At 33.6% G+C, this 22530-nt stretch overlaps 3 protein-coding genes and 1 non-coding gene across 5 annotated transcripts; 3 read left to right on the plus strand and 1 right to left on the minus strand.

Moving 5' to 3' along the window:
- Positions 1–1545: 1545 nt before the first annotated feature.
- Positions 1546–3131, plus strand: Bma-cup-2 (MGC82342 protein, putative; the record flags this gene model as incomplete). The annotated part of the gene is made up of 4 exons (XM_043080241.1): positions 1546–1698; positions 1916–2092; positions 2388–2674; positions 2993–3131. The coding sequence occupies 4 exons, from the start codon at positions 1546–1548 to the stop codon at positions 3129–3131; spliced, it is 756 nt and encodes a 251-aa protein (XP_042936175.1).
- Positions 3132–4472: 1341 nt separating this feature from the next.
- Bm6261 (uncharacterized protein) lies at positions 4473–13322 on the minus strand (the record flags this gene model as incomplete). Its single annotated transcript, XM_043080242.1, has 25 exons — positions 4473–4702; positions 4992–5068; positions 5191–5333; positions 5525–5686; positions 6026–6099; positions 6215–6373; positions 6536–6747; positions 7186–7446; positions 7623–7801; positions 7989–8159; positions 8634–8738; positions 9052–9159; positions 9286–9418; positions 9540–9651; positions 9718–9814; positions 9904–10038; positions 10189–10322; positions 10412–10506; positions 10819–10962; positions 11160–11356; positions 11650–11796; positions 11888–11994; positions 12344–12473; positions 12655–12807; positions 13164–13322. The coding sequence occupies 25 exons, from the start codon at positions 13320–13322 to the stop codon at positions 4473–4475; spliced, it is 3624 nt and encodes a 1207-aa protein (XP_042936176.1).
- Positions 13323–15683: 2361 nt separating this feature from the next.
- Positions 15684–15789, plus strand: Bma-mir-5861. Its single transcript, XR_006228138.1, has one exon. It is a non-coding gene; the product is annotated as a pre-microRNA Bma-mir-5861 (primary transcript).
- An 819-nt stretch (positions 15790–16608) lies between these two features.
- On the plus strand, positions 16609–22283 carry Bm1624 (Uncharacterized protein; the record flags this gene model as incomplete). Of its 2 annotated transcripts, XM_043080243.1 has the most annotated exons (11): positions 16609–16819; positions 17791–17954; positions 18205–18342; positions 18659–18753; positions 19778–19907; positions 20230–20303; positions 20688–20789; positions 21003–21109; positions 21289–21452; positions 21754–21825; positions 22263–22283. In XM_043080243.1, the coding sequence occupies 11 exons, from the start codon at positions 16609–16611 to the stop codon at positions 22281–22283; spliced, it is 1278 nt and encodes a 425-aa protein (XP_042936177.1). The 2 variants fall into 2 exon arrangements, with proteins under 2 accessions (XP_042936177.1, XP_042936178.1); XM_043080244.1 differs by lacking the exon at positions 21754–21825.
- Positions 22284–22530: the final 247 nt, after the last annotated feature.

The following is a 22530-nucleotide window of genomic DNA, read 5'->3' on the forward strand; positions in this document are numbered from 1 at the left end:
TGTAATCAACTAGAAATGTGGAAATAAGGAAAGCTTGGGTTATGTGATACCGTAGTTTGATATAACGTGATTACTTCCGAGATAACCAGAAATATTACAAAACATACAATTTGCAAAGATCAATCTCAGAAATTGTAAATGAAAGAAGCAACAATTAGTATTTAAAAAGATTCCCTTCTACCAAATATTCTGTAAGGGTGAAATATGTCAAACGTTCTGCACCCCTCGTTTAAAACGCTTCACGATACTTACTATGAACTATACATTTTAAATGGCCATATCATACGAGTATATTACCCAAAACTGTATGGCACAACATTCAATACAATTTCCAGGAATATTTTTATAAATATTTTCTTGAAGAGAAAAAAGTGAAATGAAAACAAGAACTGAAGAAAAACTAGTTTTAGAAGGACCTAACAAAGCATCACACAATTTACAACTGCGATAGAGTCATTCCAACAAGAAATTCCATTATAGAAAATCTTACAGAAATCTTGCCAAAATTATTTGAATGTTATCAACTCGTACCTGTCACATACTAAATCCGATCAAAATATGCAATTTAAATCATTTTGTTCAAAAGCAAAAATTTATTTAGGAAATACTAAGACACTAGTAATTTACATATTCAAATTGCTTACATATTAAATTAATGTAAGACTACCTTTGTTAGATATTTCTAAATATATGTTACTTGTCATTCCCATCTTCAGTTAATAGCTGGAATTAAAGAACTAATAAATATTCATTGACTCATTCATATTCAAGCGACAGTATAATTATAATACGAAATAGTAAAGAGTTTTAAGGCTGGAAAAATGCAATAATCTAGTGATGTTCTTCCATGAGTTTAATAGGAATTAGGATAATCTTGCAATGCACGACTAGGAAAACAGGGCAATTAGCAGTACATTTGCTTTAAAAGGTTCCTTAGAATGGAAAATCAAGAATGCAAAACGGAAGAGAATCACACCAACAAAGTCTTTCGGCCGCTGTCAGGAGACTGGTCAAGTCACACCCTGCACTCCCGCCCATCAAAATGTGACACGTGAGATAAGGTAAAGTATGACCCGTCCTTAGCAGATTTTCAATTTTCTGTGGTAGGCTATGGGTAAGTGACGTGATTTGAGACGTAGACGTGTTGCTGTGCGCGATGTGTTTACACTTAGATATTCAGTAGTTATTGCTTGACAAAACTTGCTTTTATACTTTTTCACTATCTCATTTTTCTCAAGAGAGCATGACGTATTAAGGTAAGCATGGCGTATTCGGGTAAAAAAATGATGGTTAGTTCTCCCTTCTGAAACTAAGCGACTCATCATTTTTTGTCAGCTAGCCTCTTAAACTCTTAAATTTTAAATGCGTTTTCAGTTTAATTCGGCGGTCAGTTTTTTAAATCCAATAATCATTAGTTTTGATTGAGAGTGGAATTTCATGCTGATCTGTTATGAATATATTTCAAGACATGGTGTTTCAAACAATACTGATAGATATTTCGTCCGCATTGATGTCTAATTCCGCTTCAGATAGTTTTGATACGGAATGTCTGAATTCTCGGACTGGTATTTTGGTGTACCAGAAATCACCAGATACTGGTTTACCGGAAGTGTCGTTTTGCCGCTATTAGGCCGATTTGGTTTGTTTAGCCCCAGCTTAATGCTTCTTGAATGGAATCTATTTTTCCACAAATTTCAGGTTTGTGTTTTCAATAGGACCTTTGGAATATGTTTTAATTCAATTTATATTGATTAAAGCTACAATCAAGAATTAATGCTGTGTTTCGAACAAGGAATTTTGGAGGATGACACACCTGTATTCTTTTGTCATTATAATAGTCACCACCACAAAATGAAAGGAAGGAATTTATCCCATATTATGTGTTTTCCTTAGAAAACATTATATACTGTTTCAGATATGGCGACCAGTGACAGCATTATTTTATTATCCATTAACACCTTCATCGGGTTTTCACTGGTTATTAATGCTGTACTTCATGTATAATTATTCTCGTAGCATTGAAACTGGACTCTTTGATGGTCGACCAGCAGACTATCTTTCAATGCTTATTTTCAACTGGATCATCTGCACCGTTAGTTTTTCACGCAGCTGAGAGCCATAACCATTATAAATGTAAAGTGAAAGGTCCGAAGAATAATTTTTATAGGCTTCAGAAGAGTTTTATGAAGTTTTTTTATAAGTACCGATTTATAACCGCCGGTACCATAATTTGAAAACATCTGTAATATAATATTCTGCAAGGTCATTGAACAATTTTTCTGTTACTGCAGCTGCAGTTAGAATATTTTGGACTTTTCTAAATTACCTGATACCATCAAATCCATAATAAAAATCAGAGTTACAACTTCTGTCATATTCCTTTTTAGATAATATGTCTGGCGGCTGGTGTGTATTTTCTTCTGGAACCATTGGTTCTTAGTGTGTTGTACGTATGGTGCCAGATAAACAGAGACCAAATTGTACAGTTTTGGTTTGGAACACAATTTAAAGCGATGTATTTGCCATGGATACTTGTCGGTTTCAATATAGTTCTTCGAGGAGGTGGTATGAATGAACTAATCGGGATTCTCGTTGGACATGCTTACTATTTCATAACATTCAAATACCCGCAGGATTTTGGTGGTCGCAGTTTTTTACAAACACCACAAATCTTGTAAGTTCCATACACAGTTATGGGTGGCCTGTGGTCTTGTTACCCTAATTTAATTATTTATACTGGCTTCTAAAAATTTACTACCAAAAAACCTTCCTATGGTATGAAAATTCTTAACTTCTTACCAATTTGAAGTTCATTTTTTCTATACGACATTCTCTAATATCTCGATTAGATTTGATCATTGATTTTTCCGCGTTATTAATATTCATATAATTTATACATTGTGCTTTCCTTTTCCTAATTCATTTAACAACACAAATCAGCGATTAACTGATTTCTTGGGTCTTAAATAATTTTAGTTCTAACTTTTTGTAGGTACAGATGGTTCCCAAGTCGGACCAACGTCGTCCATGGATTTGGTCAAGTGCCATCATATAGAAGAACAAACATAGGTGACGGTAGAGCAGTTAGACATAACTGGGGGCAGGGCCGTCCGTTGGGTGGTCCAGACTGAGAACTCAGAATTAATTTTACCATCCTATAAAGAGATCTTCTGAAGGTTTCCGAAAGTCACACCGCAATCAGGTTATTGATGATTCCTGAACTTGAAACTCAATCCAGTATTTCTATTATATGTTTTACTTCCGTTTGTATGGAATTCAGTTTAAATACTCAGAATGATCCCTTTGCCATTCATGCCTTTTGGTTTGGTCCATTACTGTTTGGAATGTTTGAGATGCTTCCAGTGATTTTATTTATATTTTTTAAAGAATGTAAAACCAAATGTTTACCTTATCACTTCAAATTAGACCGCAAATTCCACATGATTTCTGAAAAAAAAAAAAAAAAAAGATTGCGTTGTATTGCGACTGCTGAGACATTTCACATGAAATCAAAACTTGTGCTGTTTAGGAAGAGCCACAGAAATAAAGATGTGCTCAAATCCATAATTTATAGTAGTGTTGCTCGCATAAATAACCAAAAAGGCACTCAAAAAATTAAGCATCACTGGAAATAACTGTTTGGGTACCAAAATTTCAGGGAAAATCGTACGAAAAGCCAGTATGAAAGAAAATACATGGAGCTGTCGAGACTCCTACTTTATTATAAAAACAACTATAAAGTTAATAAGCACGAGCGAAGAGAAATGAAAGATATGAAGCACGTAGTAAAGCGATGCAAGTAATTATATAAGTAAAACGATCCCCGTATTTCTATAGGAAATAAATGTTAGATTCACTGATGTCACAAACAGCGCAAACATAAAGAGAAATTTAGACAGTCATTCTCAAAAGTAAGTTATAGGTTATAGTTTTAAAATGGAAAATATACTCTACACATGCTTTTGCATGCACGAGTAACAGCTAAGAGTGTTAAGACTCAAGGAAGGCCTCGAAAAATGGCACAGTTGAAAATTCAATTCTTGCATACATTATTTTCGAAGAAAAAAATCAGGACTCCATGTCTTCATACATTAAATATCTATAATAAAACAAAGGTTTAAAAAGTATTTTGAAAAAGTACTTTTAAAGAAATCTTCAAATATTTTCGTTCCAGAAAACTAAAACACAATATGAAAGTGGGATAGTCGAAATAGAAACACCCCAAAAATTAGGATTTTCTGCAGTTGAGAGAAACGGTAGCAAACAACGTTCATCTTATTTGTATTAACATATTGGGCACCCATAATTTTACTGACATCTTGCAAGTGGAGGTAGTACGACAGAGTAACGTAACAACTGCTTTCTCGTACCACATTTGCGCTTCATACTGAGCTGGCTTAGCAGTCCTGACCGTTTCAGGAAGAAATACGATAACATATTTTCATTTATTGAAAATATGTTATCATATCACATTACGTCCTTTGTAGCATTTTTACATTCGCAGATGAAGTGACAACTGTACGTAAAGCTTTGCTGGGTAGGTGTCGTGAATTTTTGGCAGACGATGAATGTGATGAATTAGTTGCATCAACTCTACCACCTATCTCTTGTTTTTTATGACTACGGCGCCTTCGTTCTAGTTCACACCGTAAGCACCGTGATAAATTTGCTTCACGAAGACAAATTTGATGGTACAAATGACCTAAAACATTTTGTCTGCAATAAAGATCAAGCCAACAAATAGTAATTTGCGAAATTCATTTAAAACAAGCTCAGCCCAATTAGTCATAGCCTAATATGACACGACGTCAATAGTTGGGTAAGCACTTGATAAACCTTCTGAAAGATTTGTAATATTGTCAAGCTACTTACAACTATGTTCACTATAGTGTGGCATCATTTAACTGACATTCATTCTTCTACATTTCTACAAAACAGTAAGTGGGTTCAGTAAAACGAAAATATTTTCTAAATAAGGTCCGAGCACTTACCACAACGAAATACTATAATATTCCCATCGTCCTGTGTCACTCGCGTTTTCAGCGGTAGTGTACAGCAAGTACAGTTGCTAAAAGTGATTCAAAATTAAAAAAAAAAAAAAAAAAAAGAAACAGGATAATGGTAAGAATTACTTCTTGCCCAAGAAAAAAAACTGAGTAGCAAAAAAAAAATCAAACCATAGATACTAACCCATCAACTGAAATAGTTAGGCTTCCATTCAATAATTTTGAACTGTTAACCATACCAGAAACGTCGAGAGCTGATGCTGGCGAAACAGCTCCAACATCTTCAATTGTTGAAATCTTAAGCTCTGTTAAGAGATCATTGATGACCTGGAACAATTGAAAATACCAAATATGGTGTCGAATGCAACAATTCACGAAAATAACTGTACAAATGGAAAAAGATGGACCTGGAGTGAGCACTGCTGAAACAAAATAGGATTTCGTATGTACATACGTGTCGTAATACTATGAATTAAAGGAAGCCAATTAAAATTAACTTTACTTCACACAAGTCTTACCTCTTTTGGAAATAGGTTGAAAAACCTATTACATTCGTATGCCTTCATAACAGCAAGCCACTGCCAATCCTCTATAGTTAAACATGACGCCAATTTTTTATTATTCTTTAGAAATTCGAAAACTGTATTGAGGCCTTCACAATAACGCATACATAGTAGAAGCTATAATCAGATGTTATGAAAAGTTTTAATAATGGTTCACTATCAGATTCTTAAATTTTTAAAACTATATTACGATTAAAAGTAAAAGCTGTTTTCATATGTATTGATCATTAGAATAAAGTTCATTGTTAGAAAAAGTGCAAATGTATTTTATTCTGATTGTTATGTATGAAAACACAAATTCGCTTTATCTGATGTTCATAGTAAAATCATCCATCAGTAGCAAAATCAAGAAATCCCGTCTACTAGCCAACACAAAATAACTATTCCAACTCATAAATAGTGATTTATCCATGAATCATTCATCTAATTCAAACACATATTCATAAAAAAAAAAACCTGTGAAGTCTTCACCGCTGGTAACCATACGAATTTTTCCGAACATTCTTCGAATTCGAGTTTATTTCTTGATACTTCAACATGAGAACTATCATCAATTTTTTTTTGGATCTCAGAAGATTCTAAAAAGATTCAACCACTAATATTCAGTAAATCTTTGAAATCTAAATCCATTCCAGATTAACTAACTTTTTGTAACTATTGTGACATTTTTGAAAAATGCTCGGTACACTAAATCTTGGTCCCAGTTCTTAGCCTCCATTTGCACTAAATTTTTAGTTTCCTTTTTTCTTATGCTTCTTTTTTCAATTCGTTCCACCATTTCTTGGAATAATGCAGCCTTTTGTTCTGCAAAACATAAAAAAATATTTTTTATACATTCTGTTTTTCTTTTCCATCGACTAATATTTGTGAATCTTTAAGTGTCCAGTAGCCAACATGTCTCTACTTCGAAAAAAATAAAACCGAGTTTACTGAAATAAGAAATATCGGTATCATAATGGAACAAACTTAAATGATCATCGAATTCGAAAAATACTGCGCACGCCTCACACAGATTTTCCGAGGAACTTTCACTATTTTTCCCAGTAGCAGCAGCACGATATTCAAACAATTTTGTCCACTGCTCAATTGAGGTGGGAACGCCACCAGCAGCGAACTGATCAACGGTAACTCGTAATTGTGCCATTTTTGGCCCGAATGTCATAACATGATGCCAAAGTCTGGAAAATTCATGCAACAATGAACATAGAAAACTCTGAAATTTAACACACTGCAGAATTTTTCTATCAGTTAACACAATAAAATAATTTTAAATCAGTTAACCAAAATCAATCATTATTTCACCACAGTGTTCAATTTGCTTAATTCAAAATCTGTAAATAGCCTTTGAAAAAAGGGGAGATAGTAGGATATGCAACTAAAGTATATCGTTAAAATGATGAAATGTGCATATTTGTTATATAAAAGTTATCTTTAAGACTGGAAATTTTTATCGAAATCGTTCCCCCTGTTTTAATTCGATTTTGTCACTGCTGATTCGCTTGTCAAACACAAAAAAAATTTGCAAAGTTAGCACCCCAATTACATTATTCTTTGCCAAATGTCATATCAAATATTAGTAATACTAATGAATAGATCACACAAATTCATGAACAAACCTGTGTAAGCCACAAACTTGGCAGTATAAGTTCCCTCCATCCAGCTTTCTAGTTCTTGACAAGGTCAAAGTTTCAGGTGCAATGGTAGCATCGCTGGGATGCATCAAACGTTTATCTTCATCATTTAATGTCAACGCTACTTGCAAGCTTTTCATACCAAACAAATCATTCTTTTCATCATCACCATTCACTGTCCAAGTCATTTCAATCGGTTGAACAGCTACGAAATTCTTTTCAATGACGTAACTCTTATTCAACAATCTGAAGGAAAAAGTAGGGAAATGATCTCGATGAATTATGAAAGAATAGATCAAATTAGGAGAAATCAGGGAACTGAAAATCGAGAAATTACAATTCCAATCATAAAAATTATCAAGATAACAACAATATGATACTTAGAATGTAGGAAGATTTATGAGTGAACGATATATTTCAACCTAGTATCGTTTTTTAACGACTGGTCGATCGAACTATGTCCTGAACTTTCATGCTCTTCTACAGTTTCATTGCAATTCAAGTTCAATCTTCCATTGGATGTGAGATCATGTTTTATTAGTTGCTGCTCCGCAGTCCATTCACAACACTCGGACTTTTTATGTTCGATTTCAGGCATTACCTATAACTGCTCACTAGAAACGGCAGTATCCGAACAAAAACATTAAAAAAAATTATATCTCCTATCCAACTTAGATTCGATATGAAATAAAATAAAGGCCGTCATCAGTGGCAACTTATTGTAAGGTGAAAGATTTCCTCAACCTAATAGGGTTAAAAAATGTCTTAAATCAGTAATAGATATTTACAATTCTCCTTCCAAACGGCTTGATTCCTTTCACTATCCGAGCTCCTCGTCTTGTTCGACGTATTGTTCGAAGATGTGCTACATTGACATTTATGTTTAGTGGCATACTTTCCACGCATTTTTCGAGCAATTCTAATGGATCACGTCGTCCAAAGAGAGTTTTAAAATCAAGCTAAAACAGAACATAATGTTTTAAGTGATGTTGTTTCAACACGAAAAAGATCGTAACCTCAAACACAAACATATTGTTACAGCCCAAAACTGAACTACATGAAATAATATAAAATATCTAAATAGTAATATTTCGAGGAATTTCTAGGAAATTAGTTTCAACATAAAAAGGACAAGCAAATTTTTAAAATCACTACGACGACCCAAAATATGAGAAAAATCTGTGCGCTCAATAAATAACTGACCGAATAATCAGCTAATAAATTTGAAAGATCCAATTAATCATAATTCAACTTATAGACACTAATTTTGTGTAAAATCAGGACTTCAAAAGACTCTGATAAATACAGAAATAGAAAAACGGTAAAAAATACAGAAATAGACATTCACAATTCCATAACTTGAGATTTAATCATTTCCAAAGAAATCAGGTTAACAATGAGACATATCAGTAATTCTCACATAACAAACTCACTTGCGCAGTTCGTTTTTGTTTCTGCTCATGGTTTTTATGATCTCCAATCAGTCGCTGAAATTTCTTTGCCGCTACGAGATCTTTCGTTACATCATTAATCGTTACCTTTAACATGTAAAACATTCTTCGATACTAATAGTGAATATGGAATTAAAAAAACAACTCCTGCATGCAAGTATCAAAAATACATTCCCGTCTGAGCTAAGAAAATCAACACAAATAAATAAAAGAGGTTACTTTTGACATATATAAAAACACTTCCTAAAAAATTAGTTTACTAAATAATGGCTTAAGGATCGAAAATGTTCTGGAAATTATGCATAATCAGGCAGCAATTTCAATAATTTTTCGGAACACTGCATGGAATACATAGAGAAAGTAAATGAACTATCGATCGAGTAAGAAGATAAAAATAAACCTGTTGATCAAACAAAATAAAGTTATTAGAGCTATCCAGCAGTATACGTAAAGACTCAACACTATCATTACGCATCAACTGATTTGCTGATGCTTTCTCGGCATCCAACTATAAAAAAGAAATGAAAAAATCTTTTAAATTTAGTAATATTAAATAATAGCTATTATTATCACTCAAAATTACTACTGGACAACAAGAATGCAAATAAAAGTGTAGGCAGAAAGCAAATCTCACCAACAACATTCGAGCTTCATTTATTAGTTTCTTATGACGTTGTTCTGCATCTTCGAATTTTACTTCACTCTCATCAGTTCCCATCACGGATCTCTGATTTAAGGGCAAACTTCTTCGTTTCCAGTCGTTCCTTCTGGTTATTAATTGCTATGACATCAAGCAAGATCTATTCAAATGATTTAAAACAAAATAAAATTACAACTACAGTTAAGAAAGTTACTGACAAAGTCTTGGATCATGCAGCAAAATCATACACTTCAATATGCAAAGTACTTTTGCTCCTTAATCGCAGCGGTGACGGTGCTCTGAAAGTGAAATCATCCTCATAACCACTATTTTGCATAGTTTGAACGACACGATGAATGCCTGAAAGTATGCTATCTAGAAATCTAATTTTTCAAACTACAAAAAACATGGCAGAGAAGCAAGAACCTGAACTCAAACGGTGAACTGCTCCTTTTGGTTTCTCTCCAATAGCACCATTTCTTTTCAATTCACTCAGAAGTTTGTGCAAAGCGTTAAACACATTCTACAAAATATGACATCAGCAGAAGATCAAGGGTAGAAATTTCAACTACCAAGTAGAAGAAAACCCGGAACACATATTTTGAAACTTACATGTGTTATTTGCGACTTAAAGTGTTGAAATGTTGTTATTTTATTCAGGATATCTTCCAGCTGCTCACAATTCCATGCAGTATGTGAGTTGTAATTTTTGTTCATGACATAATCTACGTAAATTAATTGTGCAGCCTAAAAAGCACTTGCTTCATTGCGAAATCCTATATCTTTTATTTCTCGGATAGCCTTTCTCAGAATTATCAATACAATTATCATTATACAGTTTCTACTATGTAGATAACAATTATGACCGAGAAGGATAAAAAATCAAGAATAACGAGCCTGTGAGTAACACTGCCTCCAATGAAGTTTTTCTACAGCTTTCTCAATCGTAAACAACGTTAACTTTCGTAAACTACCTGTTTCCGATAAAAGGAAGACATCAGCATCATTTACCGCGTATTCACTTATTGAACCTGAAATTTCTTTCCATTTCTCCATCCTTTATGTAAGATCTCATTTCCTTTCAGTGCTTTTCAAGTGAATTGTAAACTGAAGGACATACCTATACAATCCATTGTACTAATAAGTACCATATGACTGTCTATGGGATCGATTAAACAAAATGTTGTATCTGTTTTCGTCATCAAAAATAAATTGCTGAAAACCTGTTTTTAATGTGACACTTAACTAATAGTTAAGAAATGCATATATCAAAATGTGACACTAACGCATGCACAGCTATTTAAATAACAACATTAGTGAATTCCAAAGCTTTAAACATTATGTTACAACCAGTATGTAAATATTTGTTCAAGTTTGATAATTTAACTATTGAAATGAGGAGACAATATACTTCACGCCGACTCATCATGCCAAGAGTCAATATCGACACCAATTTCAAGATTAGATTCTCGAACTTCGCGTTTTCAAACAACAGCATGAAAAATAAGATCAGAAGCTAAAGTTTACTTTTGGCATTTGATCAGTGTTAAAAGCCCGAAATTGATATTTCGAACTTCATTAATACTAGCCATGCTGTCGAATAAGTTATCTTTCTTGAAGGAGACCACGGGAAATCGACGAACAGTTTTCAAATTTCGGTATTGATGAGTGCTACAATTGCAAATTCTGATAACAATAGAATTGATATTTTTTTAACTGGAACATAATATATTCAGTTTAGAAATATCAAGGAGTACCAATCACATAATAAAAATTGAATACATTTAATCGCTTCTAAAATTTGAATAGATTCAATGGTGCACTAGGTTTTAGACAAATCTTATCTCAGAAAACATTTAAACCAAAACCTGTAAACTACACCGCGACCATTAGCTTCCCATAATCGACCGCTTGGACGACTAGCAAATATCACCGTCAACTCGTTATATCCCTTTGTATTCATTGGTGTCATGCCATTATTTTCTTCTCCATATTGTGATTTCCGTTCCTGTTGGTCAGAATAAAAGACAGCGCCAAAATGACCCTTCCGCAATCTTTTTCCAACCTTAACTATGCAAAAAGTAAATGCTGACAACGTACAGTTAAAACGTTGTTCCTGCGAATGTTATTCGAGTAAGAACAATATATGACGATGAATAGCAATAAATAAATGGTTACTGAACAGCCAAAAGAAAATTGCTTTGCAAAGGAAAACAAGGTGTAACGCAAGTAATTCATCCAGTTTGCATAAAATTTGGTTAATAAAGACCTACAGTTATCACAAAAAACAACGCATTACAAGAATAGAACTTATGGATAAAAACTTGATATATAAAACGATTAAGATCTTAATCTGACCTGAATACAACTGTACGTTCTCAAATCACAAACACAGCATCGCGTTAAGGTAGAGGCAAGCAGACAATCATCACGTAAATCAAATTGAACAATTTCGCTATCTGTTTCAAATATAATATCAGTTGGTGAGCGAAAAAAGCTACGATTCTGAAACATTTCAAACCTCATATTTTGTAATTAAGAAATCTAATGATATCCTACAAGAACCTCATTTTAAAAAAAGTTTCATTACTCTTACATGAACTACAGTCCGACTAATCCGTCCTTTTGTGTCTCCAGCATATACTTTGGAACTATCACTGCACCATCTCAATTCTGTGACATGGACTGCTTGACCATATTGATCTGTAAAATTTTTTGAAATTAAGATTTTATGAAATTTTGCTTCTGACAAGAAAAATACAACACGATTAATGGTGTGAAGTAGTAACGTAATCTACATCGGCATTTCCTCGCTGCAAAGACCTTCACATGCTTATTTCATCTTCAGACGCTTTTTACAACAAAATTAAAGTTTCTAAAACAAGTAATTTTTTTTTATTAATTCCAAACCTCTCATAAGTAGAAAAGTCTTATTGTGGAAATTTATAAAATCTAATTAAGAGAAATATCTCACTTCTTGCAAAAAATTTCGTCTAAAAACGTTACCTTTCTTTCTGGTCATGAGTTTTTTCAAATAAAAGACAAAACTCACCTGTACCAACATGACTATCGGTAGTAAAAAGCGTAATAGGACTTTGGCCGATGTCAACCAGGACTGTAATTGTCAGGGAGCCTCGTTTGCTTGCTGTTGCCAAATATTTCTCATTTGGTGATATAGATAACTATAAATTGTTGAAATTACCAAGAATTTCGATAAAATTAATATATGAATGATGATCAAGTAAAACTGCTATGATGAAGTAAAACTAAATCTGAAAATCTAGAGTAAAGTTAGTATAAATTGAAGGTCAGAAGAGATTGAAATATGAAAAGTATCAGAAATAGGAAAACAAACTATGTAACCTTGATAATAGGTCCGTCCTTGATGGAAATGACTTGTATTGGGACAGAGCTTATGCGATTCCGATACTTCGAAGCAAACCTTGAAAATAAATAAACCGTTCCACTTGTCGATCCGACGGCTAGGTAATGAGCAGATGCATCCAAACAAATGAACTGAAAGTGAAGACAGATTTAGGTTCTAAAATTTGATAATGTCTAACCGCTTTAAACTATCAAGAAAAAGATATTCCAAAACTAGGATGAGAAGAAAGAAAAGCTGTACTTAATAAATTGAAAAAATAATAAGGAACCCAAAGCTGTAGGAGTTAATTTGTAAATAAAAATTCTCTTGTTTTAAATTTCAGAGGCTAAAGATGACTTCAATGGATTTTTTTAACCAAAATACAATATGCAATGTTAGATGAAGCATGGAAATTTATACTAGATCATTCCGTATTAAACAAAACAGGATATCGAAGCTAATGCATTATCAAATATTCTGTAAAAAAAAGTTAGTCTATATACCAAACCTTAATTCGAGTAGATGAACTCGTTGGAAAGCTTAATTCTTCAAGCGATGTTAATTCAACAAAAAGATGGGTGAGTGGCAAACTACTCTGTTCGTTTTCCTTCCGTTCCTCTGGTGACTTCGTACCACTACTGCTGCACTCAGGAATAAGGATATCCATGTTATTGAAATTGGTTTGCAGATTTAGTCAATGAATAAGGCTGATTCAACATCAGGAGATCGACCTAAGTACTTTTTTCTGTTCAACCATGTAACAACTGCATTTTTATGTAAACTTTCTTTCGACGAATGTTTTTGAAAAAAACAAAGTAGCAGTCACATTGATAAATACTGCAATTTTAACAGCAACAATCACAATAATAAAATAATGATAATAACAGTAGCAAAAACAACAAGAAGGCGATTACGTTATGAATCGGGGGAAATCACTGATCATCATAACAGTTAGTGACTGTAGTAAAAGTATATAGATCGACTATAAAATAGGGAGAACCAAATGCTGATAAAAACAGGTTGCAGAAGAAATGAGAAATGACGGAAGGAAAATAAGGCGTTCAAAAGAGTTTAAGATTAGAAAACAGATGTCGTTACAGTGACAAAATGACCGATATCGCGAAACAACCGAAAACACTTCAATTAAACATTCTCATAAGATACGCGATGTTTCCCGATAATGTTGGACCGGAAGAGTATCGAAAACACATGCGGGGCAAGATAACGAAAGAGAAAATGTTGATGAAAATCTTACAGGTACTGAGGAAATGATTCAGTCACTCTGAAGTTCTCAGTTCGAATCCAAATAATGAAAATTCATCCATAGCATGGCAGAAACACTACAGAAATGAGATACGAGTACTTAATATAAAGCATCATTAATCAGGCTGAGGTCTGAGGTCAAAGGTTATCCACAACTGAGTTGAATGAGCAGAGAGTGGCTGTTTATCTTTTCGTCTCACGTTGTTTCGCTGTTATCTCGCTGCAACACGTAGAGGGCACCTTCAACTGAAATTCGCCCAGCTTTAAAGTTTTGAATTCACTAGCGACTGCTTCACATGAAATGCTTCCGAAATGGAGGAGGACTGAGCGACTGAGCTCTCGTGCTGACTGCTGGCCGGTCACTACCCGGAAAGTACTCATAGTGTCGTCTTATCGATGCTTTCGTTAGTTTGACTGTCCGGAGTCCAAAAACATATTTTTCTGTATAGTAAGTACTCTCTTTATTACCCACACTCTTTTATTCCGATACATAATCCGAAAAAAACTCACTTAAAGTTCCGAGTATACATGAGGTTCTGAGATTTTCCATTAGAAGCTTAGTTATCATAGGGAAAAAGTACTGGGTATTTGACAAAATATAGAAGGATCTATAAATGTTTCCCACGAGATGCATTGCAAAACTTTAAATTTGATGATCCTTCCAGAATGGAGATGATTTTTAATATGACTGATTAACATTAAATTCATCACTTTAATTGAATTTTTTTATGATTAATCGTTTTTTAATGAAAGGTTTTCTGCTTCAGTTTTCTATAAAAAATGCAAAATTCCTGAAATTGTGTCATCCTTTGCCTATCTTAACATGGAACACATTGTTCTTTTCAAACATTTAAATGTTTGTTAAATATTTGGAAGTAATATATGATACACTTAGAAGTTTCCCGCATAAACTAATGTCATAATAATGAACTGAATATACAATATGCAGTCTATGATTTTATTTAAAGAGAATAGAAAGCTCAATGAATCTGAGTTAATTCAAACTATACCTTTGACGTTTACTTATCAATTGCGATAACCAACTGCGCGTAGTCTTTTTTTAGAAACAATTATCATGGAAACACGCGTAAACATGCATCTCTCACGTGTGCAGTGTCACCTGAATTGTTTCTAGGAAAACTCTCTTCGATGTGAAGCAGTGAATTATTTCTAAGAATATGTAATATATATATATATATATACATACATACATACATACATACATACATACACATACACACACACACACACACACACACACAATTTCCTCGATTTAATATGTTTCACCGTACATTCTGTTCTCCTGCTACCAACCAGCGGCACTCTGTTACAATGCGCCGGGCAGTATTTCCCACCATGCTTAATTGTTATTCCCTGGTGCTCGGTGCCACTGGTGCTACCGTTACAAGGCACCTTGGATCTGAGGGATGGAAAGCACTGGGATCATTTTTTTCCTGGAACGGGGCGGGGAAGATGCTTGATGGGTGTCTGTTGCAAGCGACTATTTCCTATCTGCCCGTGTTCAGTTTCACTTGTTTATCTTGCATGGATGAAAGCTACTTTCAGTCCATTTTTCCTCCTTTAGCTGCAATCCGGAATTATTGTTCCGCATGGCATCCAAATACTTCATAGTTCAACTACTCATCATACCAACTTAACGCATTCTCCTTATTCCAAAACTGGAAGTATGTAAGTCGTGTAATCATTAAGCTAAGTTACATGTTTTGGTGAAAAGTTGAACTGTTAAAATGTCGTGTTTTAGTGACGATGGGAAGTTAAGTGAGTATTTTGGCTTTCTTTGATATGAATGTAACGATTTAATATCATAATATCATACGAAAGCTGAAGATACTTTCTCTTCTTGCTGTATCCCAAAGTAATCATAGAATAGTAATAACAAAGATTCTTTCATGCGATACTGATATGCTTCTGTTTCACTGATACTATCACTATTCATTGCTGATAGCTGATTCATTGATTCAAATGCTTTCCATGTCCCATCCAAATGTGACTTATCACATCATGATCTGTATCACTTTCCAGATTTGTTGCTCTCATTTCTTATCACTTACCGGTCAGAAAGATAAAGCACAATTAAAATTTAGGTGAGAAGTGCCATTGACTGTCTAGTTTATTGTTGATTTTAAAACTTCAGTTTCATTAGAAGTCATACATTGATTCATTTTCTATGCAAAATCTATTAAATATTGACTCTCCATGGGTAAAGTTATACGTGATTTTGGGAACTCGTACTGAGTACTTGTGGACGCATAGCTCCAGATAATTTTTAAACTCTCAGATTTTTTCTTTTTGTTCTAGACTCTTCAGGTACATGTTTTTTAATTTTTATTTGTAATAGCATGATAGCGGCGTCTACTTTTACTTCATCGAAGACTTATTTCACTGAGATATGAGCAATGAGATTTATCTCGCATTTTCTAGAAATTACTGAAAGTAATTTTAATATTTGAAGACAGTACTGCAGTTGATCAATTGAAAGAATCTTAGGATATCCAGCTTAAGATTATTTCAGTTGGAAGTAAATCACTTTCATCCACAGCAATCACAAAACTTTGAAAGATTTCAACTGAGCAAGCGGCGAAAATCAAACTTCAGAATTTACATATTCAATGTTTCACTATATTTTTGCCAGATGGCTTGCATCTTGTTTGTTCTTTCACTTCGGAAGTATGCGAGGTTATTCAACGATTAGATTTTCCATTCCACGGATTCGCTTATTCTTGAAGTTTATCATTGGGGTGATCATTGTTTCACTCTCTATTACTGCATTACTCCTTTCCATTACACTCTTTTTGCTGCGTGAACGTTTCTCGCAACCCTGGCTTAATTTACGTGGTAGCACAGCTACTGGAGACGACGGCTTCTTATGTAAACAACATGGTGAGTTCTGAATTGATTTAGGAATTAATCTGAATTAATCCTAAACTTCTCGAATACGTTAAATGAGTTACTTTGATCACGTTCATCACGTAACATGAACTGTGTCTGACATATGCCGACATGTTAGCAAAAAAAAAAAATATATATATATATATTGTTAGGATAAGATCTTTGCGTATAAGTGTGTGCGTACACGTTGCAAGTGTATCACGCCAAATTTAAGCAATTTCATGAAGTCCCTTCTGTTTTATTGATTTCCTTATCTCATATTTTGCTAGGATTACATCTCGTGAAGCTTATCAAAGCGAAGAAATTTTTGCAGAGAACGAAGCTTTGCATAAATTTGTTTTGAATCACTTATGTGATGAACAAATATTTTCACACCTTTTCTTATTTACCCCTTTTATCACTGATATAGTAAACATACCAACTAGTGTTAACTGTGCATCTATTTTATAAGCAATTCAAATTTTGTTAAAACTTTAATTAAATTAAATACTTCAATTATGTGTTCTCCATTGAACCTAAATTTCATTAATAAGTGACTAATTTCACTGTATCTTTTGTCTGATTCGTTCACAGAGCTAATACCTGGCTTCCTATACTTTTGAAATACTGACACAGTCTTATGCTCAGTGCACTTGCAGGTCAATTGTATAAACATTTTATTTAAAAAATCCCTTCCAATTGTTTTACACGATTTTCAAGTGATTTAGTAGCTTACCAAGTATTGTTAATTAGAACTGAATTGTTGCTTTCAAAATGATTTAAAAAAAAAAAAAAATTTGAAATGGGCTTTGAGTTTTGTTAAAAATTTCTTTGGTACTTTCATAGAATTTCTTGGGCTTCCATTTTATATTTGCCTAGCTATTAGCAATTGGTTTTTTATTATCATAATTCATCTTTCCATTTTTCCCCGTAATCACCGGAACAATAATAAAATCCGGTAAAATCACGCGACTTTTTTTCAGCAGTACCCAATTTATTGCGGCATGAGGAATCTGCGGCGCGGAATCTTACCAGCAAATCATTGATAATAATACGATCGGTGCTTCTTCTTCAACAGGGTGAATTGTATCTGAAGATTTTGTTGCTGAAAAAGTGTGAAACGGACGTGAGTGACATACGACTGCAAGTTAGTATTACCGTCATACTCCCATTAACATCACATAGTAAAAACTATCAAAAATAATGGAGTTAAGGGAATGAAATTAATTGAATTGATTTGTCATCTGGAAGTTAGGGCTTAAAAAGTTAGAGCAAATAAAAAAATTCTTTTTATAAAGAATTTAAAAAAGAATAAGAAAATTTACATGAAGACAAATTTTCTGCTTTCAATTTCTTTCCAGTTAGGTTCTTCTAAATCAATTGCTACTTTACATCAGATTGACTTGAAGCAAATTTTATGCCCAGCAATAAAACATATTGAAAGTGACAATTGTCCATGGGATTGGGCTCCAGGATGTGCATGGTCATCGTTTATTGCAACTACAAAATTGGAGTTCGTTCCGAATCATATTCTTGCAAGTCTTCAAATTTTTCTTCATGATGTAGAGTCAAAAAGAAAGATTTTTTTGCAAAGTAACCGAAAGCAGAGTATTTTGAATAATGATTCAAGTGGGGAATTCTCGACATTGCTAATCATTGAAAGAGGATGCTAGGTGAATGTATAATGGTAAACTCCTGTCTCATGAAAAGGCTAGTGTTCAAATTACAGAAGTTTAAAGATGGAAATCATAAGCCGATTAAAATAAGTGTAAGTTTAAATGAGGAATCAATTTTCGAAATTTAAACAATCGCTTCATTCTTTGTGACAGGCGATGACACACCTCATTTTAGCTTAGTTTCAATAACCATGCTATTGGACTACATTTGGAACCATCACATCATATCGAGAATTTACCTTTTGCTGTGTGTACCCAGCCTCTTTACTGGTTAGTTCATAGATGTTTTGGAAGAGCAAGCAGGTAAGATGGAGAAGATAGCAAATCATTTAAATGTGGTGGTGATTGAAGAAGAATCAGACATACTGTACGATAAAAGTGCAAAATACAAGAAATTGTCTTAGTAAGTCAGAGAAGTCGCAGTCAGGATCACTCCTGCAAGGTTTCAAGTACATTCAAGTCACAGGTTCATCATCTGAATTCACTTGGAGTGAAGTGGCAGTAGTTTCAGTGATGCTGTTTCATCTTAATAGGACTTTTTAAAGCATGTAACACAATGTGGTATGAAAATGATTGAGACAGTACTTACCTTACTGTCATATGCATTTACTGTACACGTCTGTGTTGTTTAACTCTTTTGTTCTAGAAATTACTGAAATTTCCTTATAGGAATAGAGAAACTAGGTAACATTTCTTCTCAGTAAATCTTTACATGTAAATGGTTTATGATGAGTTAAAAATGTTAGCAAAATGAAGAGTTAATGGAGGTAAGCGATTTCCATTATAGCAAATACAAGCTTTACCTAGTTGCCAGAAATGTTATAAATTTTGGATAGTTGATGAAAAAGACTATCTGTATTAAGTACGATTTAAGTATCTTAATAAATGAATAACAGTAAAGGTAAGCGGTGATTCCGAACATAGAAGGAACACGTTGAATTGCGTATTGTACAGGTCACACCTACTATAAAAAAGAATCAGAGATATGCGCAACGTGACAGATAGCTGTAGTTGACAAAATAACCTTCAAACGTTTCAACTTTTGCACTCAGAAATTCTAGAACATATTATTGTATATGTCCCGAAGATAAAAAAAAAGTATATTGGATGATATATTGGATATAATGTAGAAAAAGGGTTTGTTTGTTGCGAGGATACTTTGATCTTGTGAGGAAAATTGTAGGAAAAAGTGTTAAGAAGGGGAAGAATGGGAAAAATGTCTTTGAGGAAGGATTGAAGTCATTTTCTTGGTCAAGAAACCTTGTGTATTTTTGCTATGTTTTATGAACTTCAGGTATATCGATTGGCTTCAAGTAATTGAATTCATTGAAATATGGTCCTTTCAAGGCGTCAATCATTTCTTCTTCTATTTTTATACCATTTCACAGCTTGTCATGGATGTATTACAATATTATGAAGCGAAAGTTCGTCACAGCACTATTGCTATACAGATATTCTCACGTGTTTGGGCATAAAATATCGATAGATCTGAACTTTGGACATAAAATATCGATATATCGATATACGTGAAGTATCGATATACTAAATTTCTCGGCCCATAGAACAATAGACTGATATGCATTAGCTTATGAGATGAGACCATAAAGATAATAATGCTTCTATCCACTTCTGAAGTTAAATATTAACAACCTCTTATTTTGGTCCTTTTGGATATTTTAGTGCGCAATTGACCAAATCAAATAGATGAAATCAATCTGTTTACGAGAATTTCTTGTTTAATTTCAGGGAACTGTAACATTACTGCCATGGAGATCATTTCCTGTCGGAGAGAATGAAAATCCGAACAGAGATGTGTACAGGTAGTTTCTTAATGCAAGCAGTCATTTTGTTCAAAACTCCTGTAAGATGGAAACTTAAACAAAGAAATGAAACTGTCGCATTTGATTATCTGCCACAGTTTCATCAGCTTTCTATGTTTCGGCTTCCGGTCGATGACAAGTAAAATTCCTCCACAAAAATCTTATTTTGTTCATGAATTTTGCAATACTCCTATCGTCCTGTTTATTTCTACCTGCAAAATGTGATGTTTTCATGAATTCTATTAGAGCGTAATAGAATGAAGAAGCAAAACGAGGTTAATATATGAATTTTGGTGCTTCAAAGATAAATCTGATGGAGCAATGAAGTTGTTTTGAAGTTTTTCTCTCTTTTAAAATTAAATTGAAATTCTAATGAATGTTTAGATTGGCACACAGTCTCGCAAACAATGATTGTTTGTGGCGCTCACAGGGTGCTCATTTTGTTGCATTTGTTGATTTGGATGAATATATTCTCACTACTAGTGGGTCAGTTCATCCCAAAGTTGAAGGCTAAAATTTCTGCGCACAAACTTGTCAATTAGTTTGCAAGATAGAAGGAAAGGAAAAAGTTCCAGACGACAACTTCAGCTATCTTAAATGAGACAGCTCAATCCTAGCAAAGGATAAAGCAGGAAGATTAAAAGAAAAATATTCATTACAGATTGAATATCTAAAATAAAGAAGTGAATTAAATTTTAGAGTGCCTCTTATTGCATTTATTGAGAAAAAAGCGGAATTATGCCCACGTTGCGGAAGTTTTGCTGCCATACACAGGAAAATGTATTATTCCTCACCGCGACCTCGGAGTTTGTTTATTTTATTTAAAGACCATCACTTTCAAGAACAAGTTCAATGCAATAGTTGTAATTCCTGTTGTTTTGGATTCCGATTAGAAGTGGCTTATTGTGAGACCTGTTTCACATCAGTTATCTCACTTCGATTTCAAATGATTTATAGCTTTAGAAGGAATGTTGAGTTGTTGCAGATGACTTCCGCTGGCATGATGTAAGGTTTGACTGGTTAACTAATGTAGGCTATGGACTACCCGAAATAGAAGGACCACACAAACAAATAGTTCGACCGGAAACAGTTTCGATTATCTCTACGCATTCAACGAGAAAGAGTTATCCCGGTTATATCGATGTCAATGTAAGTTTACTTCGTGCAAAAATTAATCATTTAGTGATGACAGTTGGATAAGAAGTGGAACTGAATGTTAATGAACCAGTTCGAGAATTATGCAGGTGATGCAGAAAAACTGCCACAATCCCGGGATTTCCCGCATAGGTGTCAGAAAGCTGAACATATTCCTTCTATTTAATTAACTTAATAGGACAAAAGAACAGTTCTGTAGCATTTCAAAAATATTTACTGCTAGTTTACTACCGAATATGTTTTAAGATATTTATAACTCACATACTTCTCATTGCTAAATTCAATCTATTTTGAGCTCAATTCATCCGAAATCGTTCTATTGCATGCATCTTATAAATGGTCCGAAACAAATCATTCAATGAACGATGTTATTACTTTGCCACAACTTTTTGTTGATGTCCTGGCATCCTTAAATTCAACCTATTATGAAATAGTCCAATTGTTGTTCAAAAATAAAACAATGCGAATTGATAGAATATTACAGATGAAAATTGCTAAGTGTATCAGTAGATAAGTTGCTATTTTCGTTTTTTCTTGAATATATGAATTTCTTTATGAAATCCGTTCTGGTAAGCATAGATGAATGATTTCAACAGTATTGATAGCTCATTTAGTAACTGAATCGAAGGCTTCGATGCAGCGATCTGAAAGCTTACTATACATTTTCAGAAATTTCATAGTTAACATACCAAAAAAATCCCTTACTGATTGATGAGCTGAGCAGTTTTTGGATATTTCTATTTCGAAATCACTAATAAGTGTCGACATTACTTTACAGTTTGTACTGACTAACATACTTTTCAGATGGCATATAAACAAATGTAAATCAGTTGATCTGTGTAAGGCGGAAATAGTTGGCCAAACAGGATGGATTTATGCGGAGAATATCAGCACAAATGAATATCAACTTATGTAAATTTACAATTTGATAAACATTGTTGTGTTTGTATATTAAAGAAATTTTTTTGCGGGTAAAATAGTAACTATTATTACCTGTGATCTCTTTCACAATTTTCACGAATTCCTTCGAACTAGGATTTTTTGCTGATTATAAAAGTCAGATAAGATATAC

This window comes from Brugia malayi, assembly GCF_000002995.4.
Source record: "Brugia malayi strain FR3 genome assembly, contig: Bm_v4_Chr3_scaffold_001, whole genome shotgun sequence".
Lineage (NCBI taxonomy): Eukaryota > Metazoa > Nematoda > Chromadorea > Rhabditida > Onchocercidae > Brugia > Brugia malayi.